Genomic DNA, 15284 nt, shown 5'->3' on the forward strand with positions numbered 1-15284 from the left:
AGTATATAGTCCAGCTCCTTTTTCATAGTTCCTCCATTATACAGTAAAATCAAATGGAAATGCTCTTTATTGATATCCCATCTGTTCAGAATAACCTCAATGGCTTGATAATGGGCCCTGTACTATACGAACAGCCCTGCTTTGCATGTAGCAGAGCTTGAATGTGATCAATACAGAATCTATTCAGTCTACTGAGGCTAAGAGTGACAACACTCAAGTCTCTGAGCTTCAAATGTTTCTGCTTTTAACTTGTTCTGTACAGTGTCCTTGTGTGTTGTGAAAGACACTTAAAAAAACATGAATATAATTGTTTTATTATTAGAAAACTCAAGTAGTGCTGTTGAAATGGAAAGATGAAATGGGATTCTGTGAGGGTTTGGTCGTGAAGAGTGATGCAGACTAAAACTTTCTGAGTGTCATTAAATAAATAGGGTAAGAATCTAGCAAAGACCTGACATGACAAGACTCTGGATTCTTTCATTGCAAAATGGCAAATTTTCTGCAGAAATCTCTTCAGGAATAACATTAGTAATTCCCATTAGTAAATGGGATGTTCTCTTCTTATGTGGTATTTTAATACATGTGAGGTATGTGAGTTTTTTTCATTATAAACAGACAGACTGGCGACAGACTAGCGACCTGTCCAGGGTGAGTCCACCTCTCGCCCGAAATGTTCGCTGGAGATAGGCACCAGCAGCACCTCTCCCGACCCCACTAGGGACAAGGGTGTACAGAAAATGGATGGATGAACAATTGCTCTATTAATATTTTGCATTTAATTGGGTATATCCATGGATGTTTTCCTCTTTGTATGATGGATGAATGGATGGATGGATGGATGGATAGAACATCAATGAACTGAAGAAAGATTGACACATATCCAATGAAACAGATTTTACTCTTGAACTTCTTGCTTTATTTAAATTCATTTACTTTCAGTTTCCAAATATAACTTTTCCAGATATGAACAAATTCTTTATCCCTCTTTGTTCATTTATGCATATTTTAGTTGTTTTCATAAAATCTCCTTTAAAAGAGACAAATTGTTTTACATGCTTTTGCAGTCAAAAGACTTGTTTTACTCATACTCAGGGTTTTCTGACCTCTTAATGCTAATGCTTTAGCTCCATCCCATACCAGATAAGACCAATAAAAGTTTCTATTTGTGGTCTATATGTGCAGCGGCGTGTGAATATGCTGCCTTCTCATTGGTGGCTTTCATGCTTTTTACTTTCTCCGGGAAGGAGTGGGGCTCTTCACTCCTCTCCCCGGGGCTGCTTTTGGAGCAGCAGGACTTGCAGCAGAGGGGGCAGGACTGGGTGCAGAGGGGGCAGGCTGGGTCTTGGGCTGGGGGATCTCGATGGGAAGTTTAGGAGGGATGATCGTTTTCGGGGTCAGAGTTGGTTTTGCCTCAGGGATTTTCTCCCCATGGCGGTACACACTGACCTGGAGAGAGGAGCGCAAAACCTTTAAATTCATGCATTTTCACATGACAGCTTTTAAGCATAATCTAATAAAAGCAATATATATATATAACATTCCGGCATTAAAATGGTCACAGATGGCAGAAGAAATGTCATATCTTTGAATAATTCCAACCATTTGGAGTGCACAGCAGAGAAACTCACCACTATATCCACAGATTCCCCTCCATATTTGTTCTGGACAATCATTGTATATCTGCCAGAATCCTCCATGGAAACACCTTTGATCGTCAGACTAGCAAACTTACCCTGGTCTAGAGAGACCACATACTGCAAAAGAAAAAAGGCAAGAAAAACAAACATAGGTTCAAAAAGCAGGATGGGTCGCTCACAACGTGAAGCATAATTTATCACTCAGAAAAGCTAATATTTCACATTAGATTTAAACATTATGATGAGCATTAATTGGTATCTTTTCCACTACTCCTGATAGATGCATGGACACTATAAAAAGAATTGTTTCTCTATTTTTATAGTTTTACTAATTACCTTATTTCACCTCTACTCAAGCTTTTCTTCTAATTTAGCTCTGAGGTTCTCAGTAATATTCTCTTCCTCTGCATACAGGTCTGTTTGTTTTTCTGTCCATTTTAATACCTTCTGCACCATCAGAGCTAACAAGTTACGTGAGAGGCATCCCTTTGGATTTGAGAAACACATCACCAAGGATTGCAGTTCTTGTGATAGACAGATTATTAGCAGGGGCGGGCATGAATAAAGAGAAGGAAAAACTTGCAGAGAAATTCCTCCTGGACTACGGATGCTCAAACTTAAATCTTCAAAGCTGTCAAGAGCCGCAGGATGCTGTTCAAAGAGAGTGTACCAACTCAGGACAGACTGTATAGAACTATATTGGTTGGCAAGCACGGCCATAAAGTATGGTAGATGGAGTTCATATTGTTGATGAAAGACTTTGTTCTTAATACAGGCCTAACCTAAAGTCCACCAAAATACCTAGTATCGAAAGATGCATCCATCTACAAGATTTTGATAAACAACAATATATCAAATTTTAGAACTAATAGCTATAGTATGCATGCATGAAGCATAAGAAAAAAAAATCCTAATTAGGCTTTCATTTAGTTTTCAAAACAGACAATTTTAAAGGGTTCTTTTCTGATGGCAAAAATCTTTAATCATAGATCTTAAAAATGGGAAGCAAGTACCATTTAGTTGATCTGTGGCATCTGGGATTTCTCCCATTGAGCCGAGTTTCTTCAGTTGAATTTCAACAGGTTCAGTCAGCAAACAGAGGGAGGAGTTGTGAATAACGATGTTGATTTTCTGCACTGTTTTTGAAATGTACTCTGCCTATGTAGAGTTGTAGCAATGGCAGTGAAAGAAGACTAAATATTCTGAATGTTCTAAAAGAACAAGAGGAATGCACACAACCTTTTATTGCTGGCAAAGAGGTCGTGATCCTACTCCCCACAGGTTGCTTACACCGAACACAATTTCCGATAACTTTCATCGAGTTAGTGCATTACAAACGTCATGGAAAAACTTTAGTGACTGGATAAAATCAGATCCATTCTTTTAAAACTTCAAAAGGGTCCGTACCTCCAGCAAGCAATCACTTCTCAATAACTGAGGGTCCCAGACCCTCTGAACAAATCAATGCGTAGAACACGGCTGGTTTTTATCAGGCTAAGGTGAAACTACTGTTTTGTTTCATTCTCATATTTCGGAGAGAAGTTGCTTGTGCTTATTGTGTGTGTGCGTGTGTGTGTGCATGTAGGGGATGTGTGGGGGTGGGCGTGGGTGTGTGTGTGTGTGTGCATGTAGGGAGTGTATGAGGGTGTGGGGGTGGGTGTGTGTGTGTGTGTGTGTGTGCAGCGTGTTTGCTGTCCAGCAGTGTCAGATTCAACCCTTCACCCACTGCTCTGTAATGCCTCCGTATTAGGGTGGCATTTTTAGAACAGCACAGAGACTGAATGTTGCTTGGATAATGATTCCTAATAATCAGGTTGGGCCCAGACACTGTTTGTTTAACTAAAAGAATTTCTAACTTCATGAATAATTTGTTAATAATAAATTATTATATTATATTATATTATCCATTATAACTATTAAAAATTACATAAGCCAAATGATGTTGCTAATCCTTGTTGCACAACAGTGCATTATTTGGCTTTTAGGAGTCAGATAAAAGCACAAATGGTGGTTGACTGGGCTTACACAGAGTATTTCGTCGAGTGCTTCAGTCAAGCACACTAAATTAAAGTCAAGCTGTGAAACATAATTAGATCTTTTGTTTGTTGAACATCAGGTAATTTACCTGGTCATCAGGTTCAACTTCTGCACCGTTCTTCAGCCATGATACTTGAGGTTTGGGGTCTCCACAAACTGTACATGTCAGACTCAGAGTCTATTCAAGGAAAAGGGATGATGTATTAGATTGAAAAGTGGACATGCAGTGTCTAAACACATAACACCCACCTTCTTTTCCATAATGGTGACAACATCAGGCAGACCTCCCACAACCTTACCACGGTCTGAAATATACCATTATTAACATTATCACTCTATTTTTTAAGTGCAAAAGAACTGAATTAAAAAGCAGCAGCAGTAAGAGGGTTAAACTCACTCTTTTCAGCATATGCCTCAGCCCTGGAATACAAATAAAGTTGGTTATTTTTTAAAGAAAAACATTTCTAAAATTCAAACCATTCTAAAAAAAATAAAAAAACTTATTTTGATTAAAAATGTAGCAAATAACATGAAAATATAACCACCAAATGTTTGCATCTCCATTTCTGGCTCTGTTTTTGAGAGCAGACACGATCTTTTCTATTTCTGATTAACTCACAGTGGTCAGATGGTTTGTCAGAAGGAACTCTGGGTGTGCTGCCAAATCCTATTACACTGTTTAGAGGATTTCTAAACCTTTCACTTGAAATAAAAAATAAAAAAAAAAGATATGTTTGGTATTGGGGCTGTCTGAGCAGCATGGCGGGACCAGAGGTCAGCTAATGGACCAGATGGCAAGAGGAACTCTTTTCTCCTCTTGGCGTGTTGATACTCAATCAAAAGGGCAGCAGGGTGTCACTTGTTTCAATGTGTTTGTAAAATCTTGCGCTTTAATGTGTCTCTCTGAATGTTAATTAGACGGAGGATATGGATGGCCTATACTCTGCATGAGAGTGCTTGGGTTTTAAATTTTTTTCTCACTTATTCTTTTTCTAGTGGCTGTTCAAAAATGTGTATGGCCTCATTAGCTTGCTTCTATTTATACTCTTGATTCTTATTTTGGCAAAAAAGTATAAGACTGAACTAATTCCCAGAAAGGGAGTGAACCTTTCCAAATCGCAAAGGTATTACTATTTTTTATTTCATATATTATTATTAATAGTAGTTGTAGTTTCATATGTTTAAATGGTGAGTAAAGTCTGTTCAGATGATTTTTCACAGTTCATGAGCGTATTATGCTGTATGGTTTTAGGTGTGGACTGCTATTTCTGGACAGAATGTTATGCATTATCCTTGTCAATGCTTCAGTGGTGTGTTCATGGACAGCATCTTATTACGGTGTATTTGTGAAGAAGAAGGTGCCCAATTTGGGAGCTTCATGGTTTTTTGTCTGTTTTTTGCAGATGGATTGGTCTTCATGTCATCTTCAAACCACAACATACTCTATTCAAACTATTCTTACGCAATTCAAACGCAAGTATGAGGCATCTGGAATCAGAGTCAACGCCTCCAAATATCAGGTGCAGGTGATATAAATCACTAATTAGGGTGCTGCTCCTGTTTGTGAGGAGGAGAAAGAGCTGAGTTGAAAAGTGAAGCTCTTGATTTACTGGTTTGTCTCACTGAATCATGACCAAAAGAATGAGTTCCCAGATGAAACTGGTTCACAAGCGTTTCTTCCACTGGGTGGTTGAATTTAGGCTTAGAGATTGTTTAAAAAGCTCCATGACCCACAGGAACGATGGACAGACGAATGGAAAATAGATGCAACGAGGGTATCCTAAAAGCATTCTCATAAAATTATAAATGTTTAGATACCTGCATAATACTATAAATACATATACTCAGGGTTGTGCTACTTGTACAAGGCATTTTGAAAGGCCTCTATTTAAGAAGAAAGCCTTATATGTGGAAGTTCATTTTTGCTATCCACTTTTATTTACCATTACCTCATAGTCCAACTCGCAAATCAAATCCAGAAACAAAAATGTAAATTAGCAAATGTGTGGAAGATATTATGCCAAGTAGGTAAATCCTATCAAAGGTTTCAGTGAAAATAACAGGTGAACTCTGCATTTCAACTAAAAAGAAATCAAAGCTTATTTCAGAGTTTTTCTGTGTTTGAATGTAAATCATCTGGGGAATTCATTAGTTTGAATGTGAAACCTACACTTGCAAGCCAAAGTTAAAGAAAACTCTTACTAAATATACACATTAAGGCAAAAGTAAAGAACAGCCATAAGTGTGTTGTCTTACTTGAGCTTCTGGAACTCTGCATACGCCTTCTCATACACTGCAAAGAGCAAGAACTGACAGTCAGTGCCACTGATCACAACATTGATGCCTCCTGAGTATTATTTTAGTGCAATATGCTGCAAAATATCCATCTTCATAAAATCAAGACACTCAGCATTACATTTTAAACTGCAGAAGTAAGGACAGGAGGAGAGGAATAACGCAATATGGGAGTAATACATTTGTCCAGCATCTGCCAAAGTATAACTGGATAGGAAGATAATGAGAACCGCGAAAGACAGATGTCAGACAGAATGGTTCTGCAAGTAAACATATAGGATTGCATTGCAGATGTCATGAATTTAAGCTGCTGCCATTCTCTGTGAAGGAGCAAAGAACAAGCTTTTCTTCATTTTTTGCAGTGAGTTTAGAGTCTTGAGGGGGAGAAATTGTTCTCCTGGGTTCCTGTATCTGATAGAAATGAGACTTCAACGTTCAAGGATACAAACTGATGCCTTAAAAGGCACACACATAAAGTTATTGTGTTATTTTTATTGTTTTGGTTACTGAGCTTATAAAAATTAAAAGCAAGAGGAAAGCCACTGACCTTCACCGCTGAGATCCAGTGTTCGTTTATGGGAATTTTCAGAGTTGGTGATTACAATGGAGTACGCTCCTTTATCCTTCTCCGTGGGCTCAATTACCTATGAATCAAGTAATCTGCTCAACAGTGTGATCAACAATCTCATCTGCATAGTGTTACAACCTCACAGCATCAAGATATCTACCAAGTAGTGCTCTAGAGTTTACTGAAAAAAAGGAGAAAGCTGCAGCTCAGTTAATCTGGTTTTGTTAACTTTAACAATTACAGTGCTTTGCTAAAGTATTCAAACCCCTTTCAATTTCTCTTTCCCATTTTGTCATGTTAATCCAACAAATGTGTGTTTTAATGAACACAATGAACACAAAGTTGTGCATAGTGATAGACCAACACAAAGTAGTGCATAATTGTGACAAGAAAGGAAAATAATAAATAGTTTTTGTTTTTTTAGAAGTCAAAATCTAAAAAGTGTGGCATGCTTTTGTATCCAGCCTCTCTTCAATCAGCACTCTGTAAAGCTATGTTTCACGTAGGACAGTTGCAGATTTCCCTACTAGTTTTACACGTTTAGAGACTGGAATCTTTGCTAATTCTTCTCTGCCAGCTCAAACTCAGAACTATACTTAAGTCTTACCACAGATAGGTTTGAAAGCTACTTTCAAATCTGTCAACTTACAAATGGAGTTCTTAAGGAAATTGGTTGTAGGTGCTGTTTTTAGAGCCACATTATGGTCCAATCATATAGTGTTATGCTTTGCATTTGAAAATGTATCATTTTATTAGGATACAAATGCATGTCCCAATTTTCTACTTTTCACTTTTTTGTGTAACAAACATCAAAATCCCGAGTAATTTTTCTTCCACTTCACAGCACTGCTTTCTGTTGGTCTATCAAAAGAAAAACCATGAAAAGACCAAGAGCATTTTTACAAGGACCTGTAAATGGTAAAGGTCCTTCATGTGTCCTTCTATCTCTTGCTCTTTCAAGACTTTTAAAGTGAGTGAAACCTCTTGTGGTGATCAGGGTCCTAAAATTATCCACATATGATCCACCTTATAATTACATGAGATTCAGTGGAGGATACAATCATACCTCCATTGTTGCCATAGCAGGTGTTCCTCCAATCACAGTCTTGTCATTGTGGGTAAGTTTACGCTCACTGAGCACAAAGAGTGGAGAGGATAAGTTAGTGTAGATGTGTGTTGCCTTTTTTAGGTACATCTTCAAATGTAGTGGCAAAGTACAGTATGTCTTAATTTTTCAGACTCACAAAAGAATTCTGTAAAAAGTTAATCTTCATTTTTTTCACATTTCCATTAATCTTCAGCACTTCCATTAGTTGTCTTTTCATGTCCTACTTGCTTCTGCCTGCTTTTTGTGCAACATTCTCTCTCTGCATTTTAAATGTAATCTCTGGGGTAAAACAGTGCTTTTAACCACAGGGAGCTCTGCAGTTTATTAAAAATAATAGGGGTGTCACAAAACAGGAAAAGAAATTCCTGTGAAATAACCACGGTAATGAAAGATTTTGCTAATGGGCAATGAATAGATTTATGTGGTTTGCTGCTTCTTGTCATTCCTAACAGTTTAACTTGCGAGAAAAACTAAACCTCAACCTTTCTTGTCAGTGTGTTGGTGAAATTCTGCTTTATTATTCTCATACTTGAACCTGGCATGCCTTATTGCAGATCCTTGCATTGTTAATAATTTTGCAAATCAAATTTCTCACCTGTGAAGCCAGCTGATGTTCATCTCGGAGGTGTAATACTTCATGTGGCACTGAAGCTGAATGCCTGTTGCAGTGCACTTAATGACCAGTTCTGCAGCGCTGGCTCCTAAAGGTGGTTGTGCAGATTTGTAATCAATATCATGTTTTACCAACAGCTGCTGAACAGCGTGGCCTTTGAGAGTCACATCATTCCTGCCATCTATTTATCCGTCATGTAGCAAATGTTATTTGTATTAACTTGAAGAGTTTCCTCTTCTGTTTTACCTTTGTCCAGCTCAGAGAGTGAAATTGCTCTAATGAGGCATGGGGCACATTCATGGAAGCAGACTATGCAGCATTGAGGGAAACACTGCAGCCATGAGAGGTTTTATTTGCCTTTTTTTTAAAAAAGCCATTACACGCATAAAGGCTCTTTCATACTACACCATGTCTGTGTGCAACTTTGCTGGCTGCACTTTACAAATGGACAAGTGTGTCATTCACCTGGTCACATCACCATGGTTTCCTATTATCACAGTAATGAACCCTCCTCTCCTCTGCAACCGCTGCTGTAACAGTTGTTGCAGAGCTGTCAAGTGAATGTTGCTTAAAATAGGAGTAAGATGCTCCTCTACAGTGTCACTGTGACAGTGCAGAGGAATTTTAAAGTGATTTCATCACATGATGACATGATGGCCAATGCTTCCTGCATGGCAACTTCTGCAACATGCTGATGCATGTGAGCATATGTGTTTTCAGGAGTGTGCAGAATTTGAAAGCAGAAAAAAAATATCTCACCGCTGATGGATCTACCTAATCTGTTATCTGTTTTCTGTAAATTTAGCATGACGAATGATCCAACTGGTGTTTACTACTTCTTTTTATGTGTGCTTGTGAGGTGAGTAATCTGTGTGAGTAAACAAGGTTCAGATACCTACCAGCCAGTTGGCTCAGCTTGTTTATGGCTTCGTCAAAAGCTAAAAGAGAAGCAGATGTACAAACATGGAGTAAGGCAAAATGGGATAGCAAATAGACACATTGCTGCCCTCTTGAGGATCCTGAAAAACTCAACTGAAAATTTCAGTTCCTTAGGAAACGGTGTGTTAAAAAGCTGGTACAAGTTTCATAGTATTAGCACTAAAATATATATCCTTCCTTCAGCAGGTGAAGGAGCTGAGTACTTTGGCTCCTTGTGTTGTATCTTAAAACATAACATCCCAGCGGCATCAATAAATAATGAATAACATTTGAAACAGGAGGTGCGAGGGATCATTGTAGGTTCACTGAAGCCCAGATCTGTATGTGAGATTCAAACAGGAGCCAAAACATGAACAACAAGAGAGCAGCTGCTTAAATTTATTTAAAATAACCTTGAACAGAAAAATTACTTATAGATTATTTGGATTTTTGAAGCTTGCAGCTCAGTAAGATTTTTTTTGTGCGTTTCTACATCATGTTTTGTTTTCCTCCAAGTAATCTGCTGGCTTATACTTTCTGTACACCTATTTATTTATATCCATAAAACAAGGCAGCTGCACACACAATAATTACTGTTCAAATTTAGGATAAATGAAACCTAAAAATTTCCATACTTTTTCCAGAGATGTCAATTTGGCTCATATCTTTTCCTCTGTCATCACTGATGGTGGCCTTGTACACTCCCGTTGTTTTCATTGAGAACTAGAGGAGAAAAATAAAAACATGGAGCAAGTTTAGTTTGCACAGGTTTGATAGTATATCATACTCCTACTGTAAAATGTATTTTTATAATTTGTAAGTACTTATGGCTTTAGAGTATACATAGTTTTCCACAATTTTGGCTTACTAATCAATAAATAGAGACTATATCTATATTGTCTGGTTTTACAGACTCCTTTATTTCACCTTGTCTATATTTATAGAATCCAGCACAAACTTTCATAAACTCATGGACATCTATTAAGATAACTACAGTTCACTTTAATTTAAATCAGCAGGACACTAAAAGAAACACTTTTTTCTTCTTCTCACCTCTTTAATTGGCAGTTTGCAGATTCCTGAGCTCAGGTCAGGCTTCACATCGGGGATAACCTCTGCATCATCCTTAAACCAGTGGAACTCGGATTCCTTCTTTAAATTAGCAACCTACAAAAAAGACACATTAAATTTGTTAAATATTCCTTCAATGGCAAAAAAGATATTTTTGGTCTAGTGAATTTCTTTAAAGAACACAGCTTCAAATTTGTTGATGCTACCTAAACGATTTTTTAGACGTGTCATTTGCCTTAATTGGAACCAGTCTATGCCATTTAGATTTATTTGTTAGGTAGCTCATTAAAACATTGACATTTGACAAGTTAGTGTCCCACTTTGTGTTTTTATCCCCATAAAATAGTGGTTATATTCTATTCTTCATTCAAAGATTCTATTCTTCATTCAAAGATAGTCTCAAACATATTTTTTTGAGAACCACATGTCTAATATCTGGCCATTTGTTTTATTTTTTAAACATATTGCAGAAATACAAAAAGATATTTAAAAATAATGCAAATGATTGAAGTTCAAAAATTTTCTTTTTCTTTTTCCAGCATCGATACGTCTACTCATAACTTATCAGGAATTTAAATCGATAAACTTCAACTCACTATCTTAAAGAATTCAAAGAGACAATTCGGAATCTAGTAAATCTACACCATGATCCTCTTTCTAAGAGATATGCGGAGCTTCTTTGAGGTTCCTACAGCACAGGCTGCTTTTCAGTCCAGTAGCAGCTGTTAAAGAAATCCTTTTCATGTTGGCACAGGCAGCCCACCGACTTAAGCTAGTCATGATCAGTGAAGCTGAGGATTAAAAGGATTTGGGCAGTATATGTAGCGTTTAAAAAAAATTGTAATATTTTCTAACTGGATATATTTACTGTTTTGAGTATGTATGTATAATTGTTGAGTTTGAAATTTGCAAAAGAAATTAGATATAAGCAACACATTGTTTTATTCTACGGATTAGAAAACTATCAATTCATAGAAATCACTGCAAATGATGTCATGACATTTCAGACAGAGATTGTTTTAGGGTCAGTCTTGCAGATATTAAGTAGGTTCCAAATGTTTACATGTTTTACCTTGTCTACACTGAGATAGTCATACAGAAAAAATATTTTTTTAACAAAATAAACACAATAAGTGCTTTTTACCATCAGTGCCTGGTACAAGAACAATCATCAAGTGATTGGTCATCATCTTAATCTTCTGCACTAAAACCACTAAAGTTGTCTCATATCTTCTATTTCCCATGCACATTTCACAGAGCACTTCTGAGACTCGCAACAAAGCAGAGACGCATCTGAAGTCACATGATTACTACTTTTTTTCAAAGTTACTGTGTGCATAGAGTATATTTACAAATCCAACTGTATTACTTTCATAGTTTTGTACTAGTTTTTTAAAAGACTTATTTGGAAAAGTGTTACTTCTGCCTGAATCTGTTATTTTGAAATCATATTATTTTTTTGTATATATATTTTTCATTTCAGTGTTTAAAATACAAGAATTTGTGCATAATATTAGGTTTTTCTCTGTCTGATGTTAATCAAATATTAAGTCAGATGCTCTGATCAGTAACTCAGTATTTGAGGCGCTAGTACTGAAGTACTATTTTGCTCTATGATATGACTTCTTAGTTTCACTTGAGTAAAAATATGTTGAATTGCTATTCCTACTTCAGAACGATTTTGGGGTACTGGTTGTTTTTTGGAACAACCTGTTGTTTGATATAAACTGCTTTCTGTATTTACTCATATCTTTGTGTCATTTTAAAATTAGTTTGATAATCAGAAACAGAAAAACTGTAATGGAGGAAAAGAGCTATGGGGGAGATACTTTTTCACAGCCCTGTAGTTGTTCCCAACACAGCTGCAGTATCCAATTACAGCACAATATGTGCTTATTTTCTGTGATCGCCTTCTTTCTACAAAACACTGTTGCAACTTGCATTCCACAGAATGGCCAATCTGCTAACAACAGGGAAGCTGCCCATTTGTTTTGAGTGGAAATATTGAGTAATTATTGAGGGCTTTTCTGTTTACCTTGCAGACCAAAGTTACAGAGCAATCATCTCCAACCTGAAGCGAAAGAAACTCACTGAAGTGGGGACCTGTGGTGGACAAAAATAAGACAAACCTTACAAAAATCTGCATCCTGCAGAAGCATATTTTTAGACAAAATGATCTTTTTTCTTTACTTTGAGTATTAGTAGTTCAGCCTCTTAAAAAGGTGGTTCACTTCTATCCTTTGCGTTACTTTCATTTTCACTTACCTGCTCTCCTACAAGATGAAAAATTGGCAAAAAGCTATGAAATACGAAGCTAAAAAAATAGATGATATTCCTTAATTTCTTACCCTCTTTCACTCTAATGTACTCTCTTCTCTGGAAGTCAGCCTCAGCCAAAGCAGCCTTGAAAGCTGTGGGCACAGAAATATACATACAATCAAATGTATTAAAGGGTCAAAGTACGTTTCATCCTATCACTGTAATTACTTTTGAGAAATATCTCTTACATATACATATGCCGCACATGTGCAACAATATCACTGAAACGTTTTCAAATTTTAGTAATGTAACTGAAAATGTGCAACTGACGTATAAAAATTGATAAACATTGCGATGGACATCTTCTGGAGTTTTTGATGATGATAGTTTACAATTAAGGAAACCATGTCACTCTGCTGAGAAGTATTACCTTTTACTGTATCATATGTATTCCACAACTGGTCAGGCACTCCTATCATATTAGTTACTCTTTTTAAAAAAGCAGACAGAGTCTGGGTTAAGAAAATTGTATTGGTATTTTACACTGAGGACGAGTAACAAATCTTGCTGAAAAATGAAACCAAATTCTCTATAAAGTTTATCAGTAGAGAAAAGGATGAAGCACATATAGAGCTTCTGATGCTGTTCAGACTAGCGGCAGCGGCAATTAGAAAACACCTGTTGCGCTTTTCATAAACAGTACTTCTCAATCCAATGGTCCTGACAGTTGCAGATGGCATAATAGGAAGCATCGTTGTGATGACATGCTAAAGACAAAGTGTTGGAAAGAGCAGGAGCTTTTTAAAGAGACAGAGACCAATTTCAAGTTGTCAGATGGCAAAGTCAAATTTATTTTAAGCTACTTGATAGATACAACACTGTTATAACAACTGAAGGTAGCATAATTAATAGATTATTCTATAAAATGGCACTGTGTGGATGGAAAATACATAAAACCCTTTACTATGCCGTACGCAATGCTGAACAGCTAGCTTTTTTTGGCAAAGTGGCTTACACTCATTGTGGAGACTGTCAATGACTATCTGCAGCACAAATGTATATTTAGCAATATTCACAAATGTTTAAATAGATTGTATTCATTTGGGCTAAGTCACTTTGGTTCCTACCACCTGTTTTCTTAAACACCTGAAATGTCTCATTGTCATTTGCTAAGCATTCTTCCAGTGGTAGATTCATCCCTTTCCATTAGAAATAGTGAGGTGATGGTGAGATCAGCCTTGCTTACCATCTCCAATCAGAACCAGTGAGCTTTGTGCTTTGCCGCCACCATCTGTAATCTGGCAGGTAAATGTCCCTTCATTCTCTTCTGTGAAATGGTCCATGATGAACTCGATGATACCTGTAGAAACGTCGTGTCCCATCTTATTAGGCTGCAGAAAAACACAGCTGAATTGTAAGAGAAGCCACACATAGTTGATGACAGACTTTGTGAATGTGTGTATATTTTTGGCTTTGATTATGCCTTTCATGTTGCAACAAACCAACACTCGAGACAGTACGGGGCTGTTAGACATTGAAGTTGTTCACCTTGAAGCCAGACAGTACATTTTCCATCTTTTCTATCCTTTTCATTTTGTAAAAGCAGAGTGTCTCTTACATCAGCTCCTGATAGTTCCTTGTTATTTGCAAAGAATTTGTAGGTGACTTTGGAGGAAATCTCTTCAGCCTGCAGCCAAAATCTCATTCTGCCTCTCTCCAAAATCTTATAGGCCAACTCAGACTTCAGTGGGATGACTTGGGGAGAGGATAGAGGAGAAAAGGAAAGGAGAGTAAAAAAGAGGACAGAGTCAGGCAGGTGATGCAAAAGCAGGTAAGAGTTTTTTTATGGATCAAATAAAATGAGAAAAGCGTCCCTAAAATAATGAAGAAATGAGAAAGCTTCAAAGCAATTGGTAGAAAGCAAATATAACAAGGAGACAGGGAGAAAAAGAAATGGCGGAAGTGGGTGAGGCAGATTAAGACGAGGGAAAGCAGAAACCAGAGAGAGGATATATTAAAAGAGACAAAAAAAGAGATTATTGAACATACGTACTTGGGTGTCTGATATCATAACTGAGTGCCAGCATCTTTTCCAACTCTGAAAAAGAAAGGCAGTTTATTACTTTTATGATGCCACAAAAAACAAACAAGCAATCCGTTTCAATTAAAAGGGGAAAGCTGAAATATTAGGAGACATTCAGAGGCTAACTCATCGCTGCATTTAGTCTGTGTGCGTTACATGTGAAGTTACTCAAAAAGACAGAAGATCAAAACTCTATTCAGCCTTACGGTGAAATATCTGTGGACCAAATGGGAGAGAAGGTGCACTGAATAACACATTATAGCCGAGTAACATAATGGTGCAATAGAGGGAAAAATACAGCAAAACCTTTGACAGAAGGTCTTTTGCAGTGAAAATGTGGCAATAAAATGCACACTCTGCCTAAGGCTTGGAGAAGTGTGCTCAGATGGTATTCATCAGAGGAGTAATGGAATTTTTCATTGCCTACATGCCAGTGAAATCATCCCTAAGTACAATCTCATTGCTTTCATCTTAGCTACATCCTACACAACGCCTCAGTTCTTCGATATGCACTTCCTTTTGATTTTTTTTTTAATTTTGTGCCGGTCTTTACTTTTTGATTTATCTTTCTGAGCAGAAACACACACCTTTTCAAATTTTTATGATTACAATATTTTGACTAAAAACAAAAATAAATAAAGTAGTTTAAAAAGTAATTAACATACAGATAAAACCAATGACTTATTTGTGTGTAA

The 15284-nt window shown here is 37.0% G+C and overlaps 1 protein-coding gene across 1 annotated transcript in view; it reads right to left on the reverse strand.

Moving 5' to 3' along the window:
* Positions 1-889: 889 nt before the first annotated feature.
* myom2b (myomesin 2b) overlaps positions 890-15284 on the reverse strand; it is a 28553-nt gene continuing 14158 nt past the window's right edge. Inside the window, exons 23-39 of the mRNA XM_028015620.1 lie at positions 14560-14604; positions 14125-14261; positions 13753-13897; positions 12596-12658; positions 12283-12350; positions 10230-10343; positions 9812-9899; positions 9158-9196; positions 8241-8346; positions 7604-7670; positions 6517-6613; positions 5931-5967; positions 4072-4094; positions 3924-3979; positions 3763-3852; positions 1629-1754; positions 890-1446 (exon numbers count right to left, since the gene is read on the reverse strand). Coding sequence (XP_027871421.1) covers positions 1228-1446; positions 1629-1754; positions 3763-3852; positions 3924-3979; positions 4072-4094; positions 5931-5967; positions 6517-6613; positions 7604-7670; positions 8241-8346; positions 9158-9196; positions 9812-9899; positions 10230-10343; positions 12283-12350; positions 12596-12658; positions 13753-13897; positions 14125-14261; positions 14560-14604 — 1520 coding nt within the window. The 3' untranslated portion in view covers positions 890-1227. The remainder of the gene's footprint in view (positions 1447-1628; positions 1755-3762; positions 3853-3923; positions 3980-4071; positions 4095-5930; positions 5968-6516; positions 6614-7603; positions 7671-8240; positions 8347-9157; positions 9197-9811; positions 9900-10229; positions 10344-12282; positions 12351-12595; positions 12659-13752; positions 13898-14124; positions 14262-14559; positions 14605-15284) is intronic.

Source organism: Xiphophorus couchianus, chromosome 4, assembly GCF_001444195.1.
Source record: "Xiphophorus couchianus chromosome 4, X_couchianus-1.0, whole genome shotgun sequence".
Taxonomy (NCBI): Eukaryota; Metazoa; Chordata; class Actinopteri; order Cyprinodontiformes; family Poeciliidae; genus Xiphophorus; species Xiphophorus couchianus.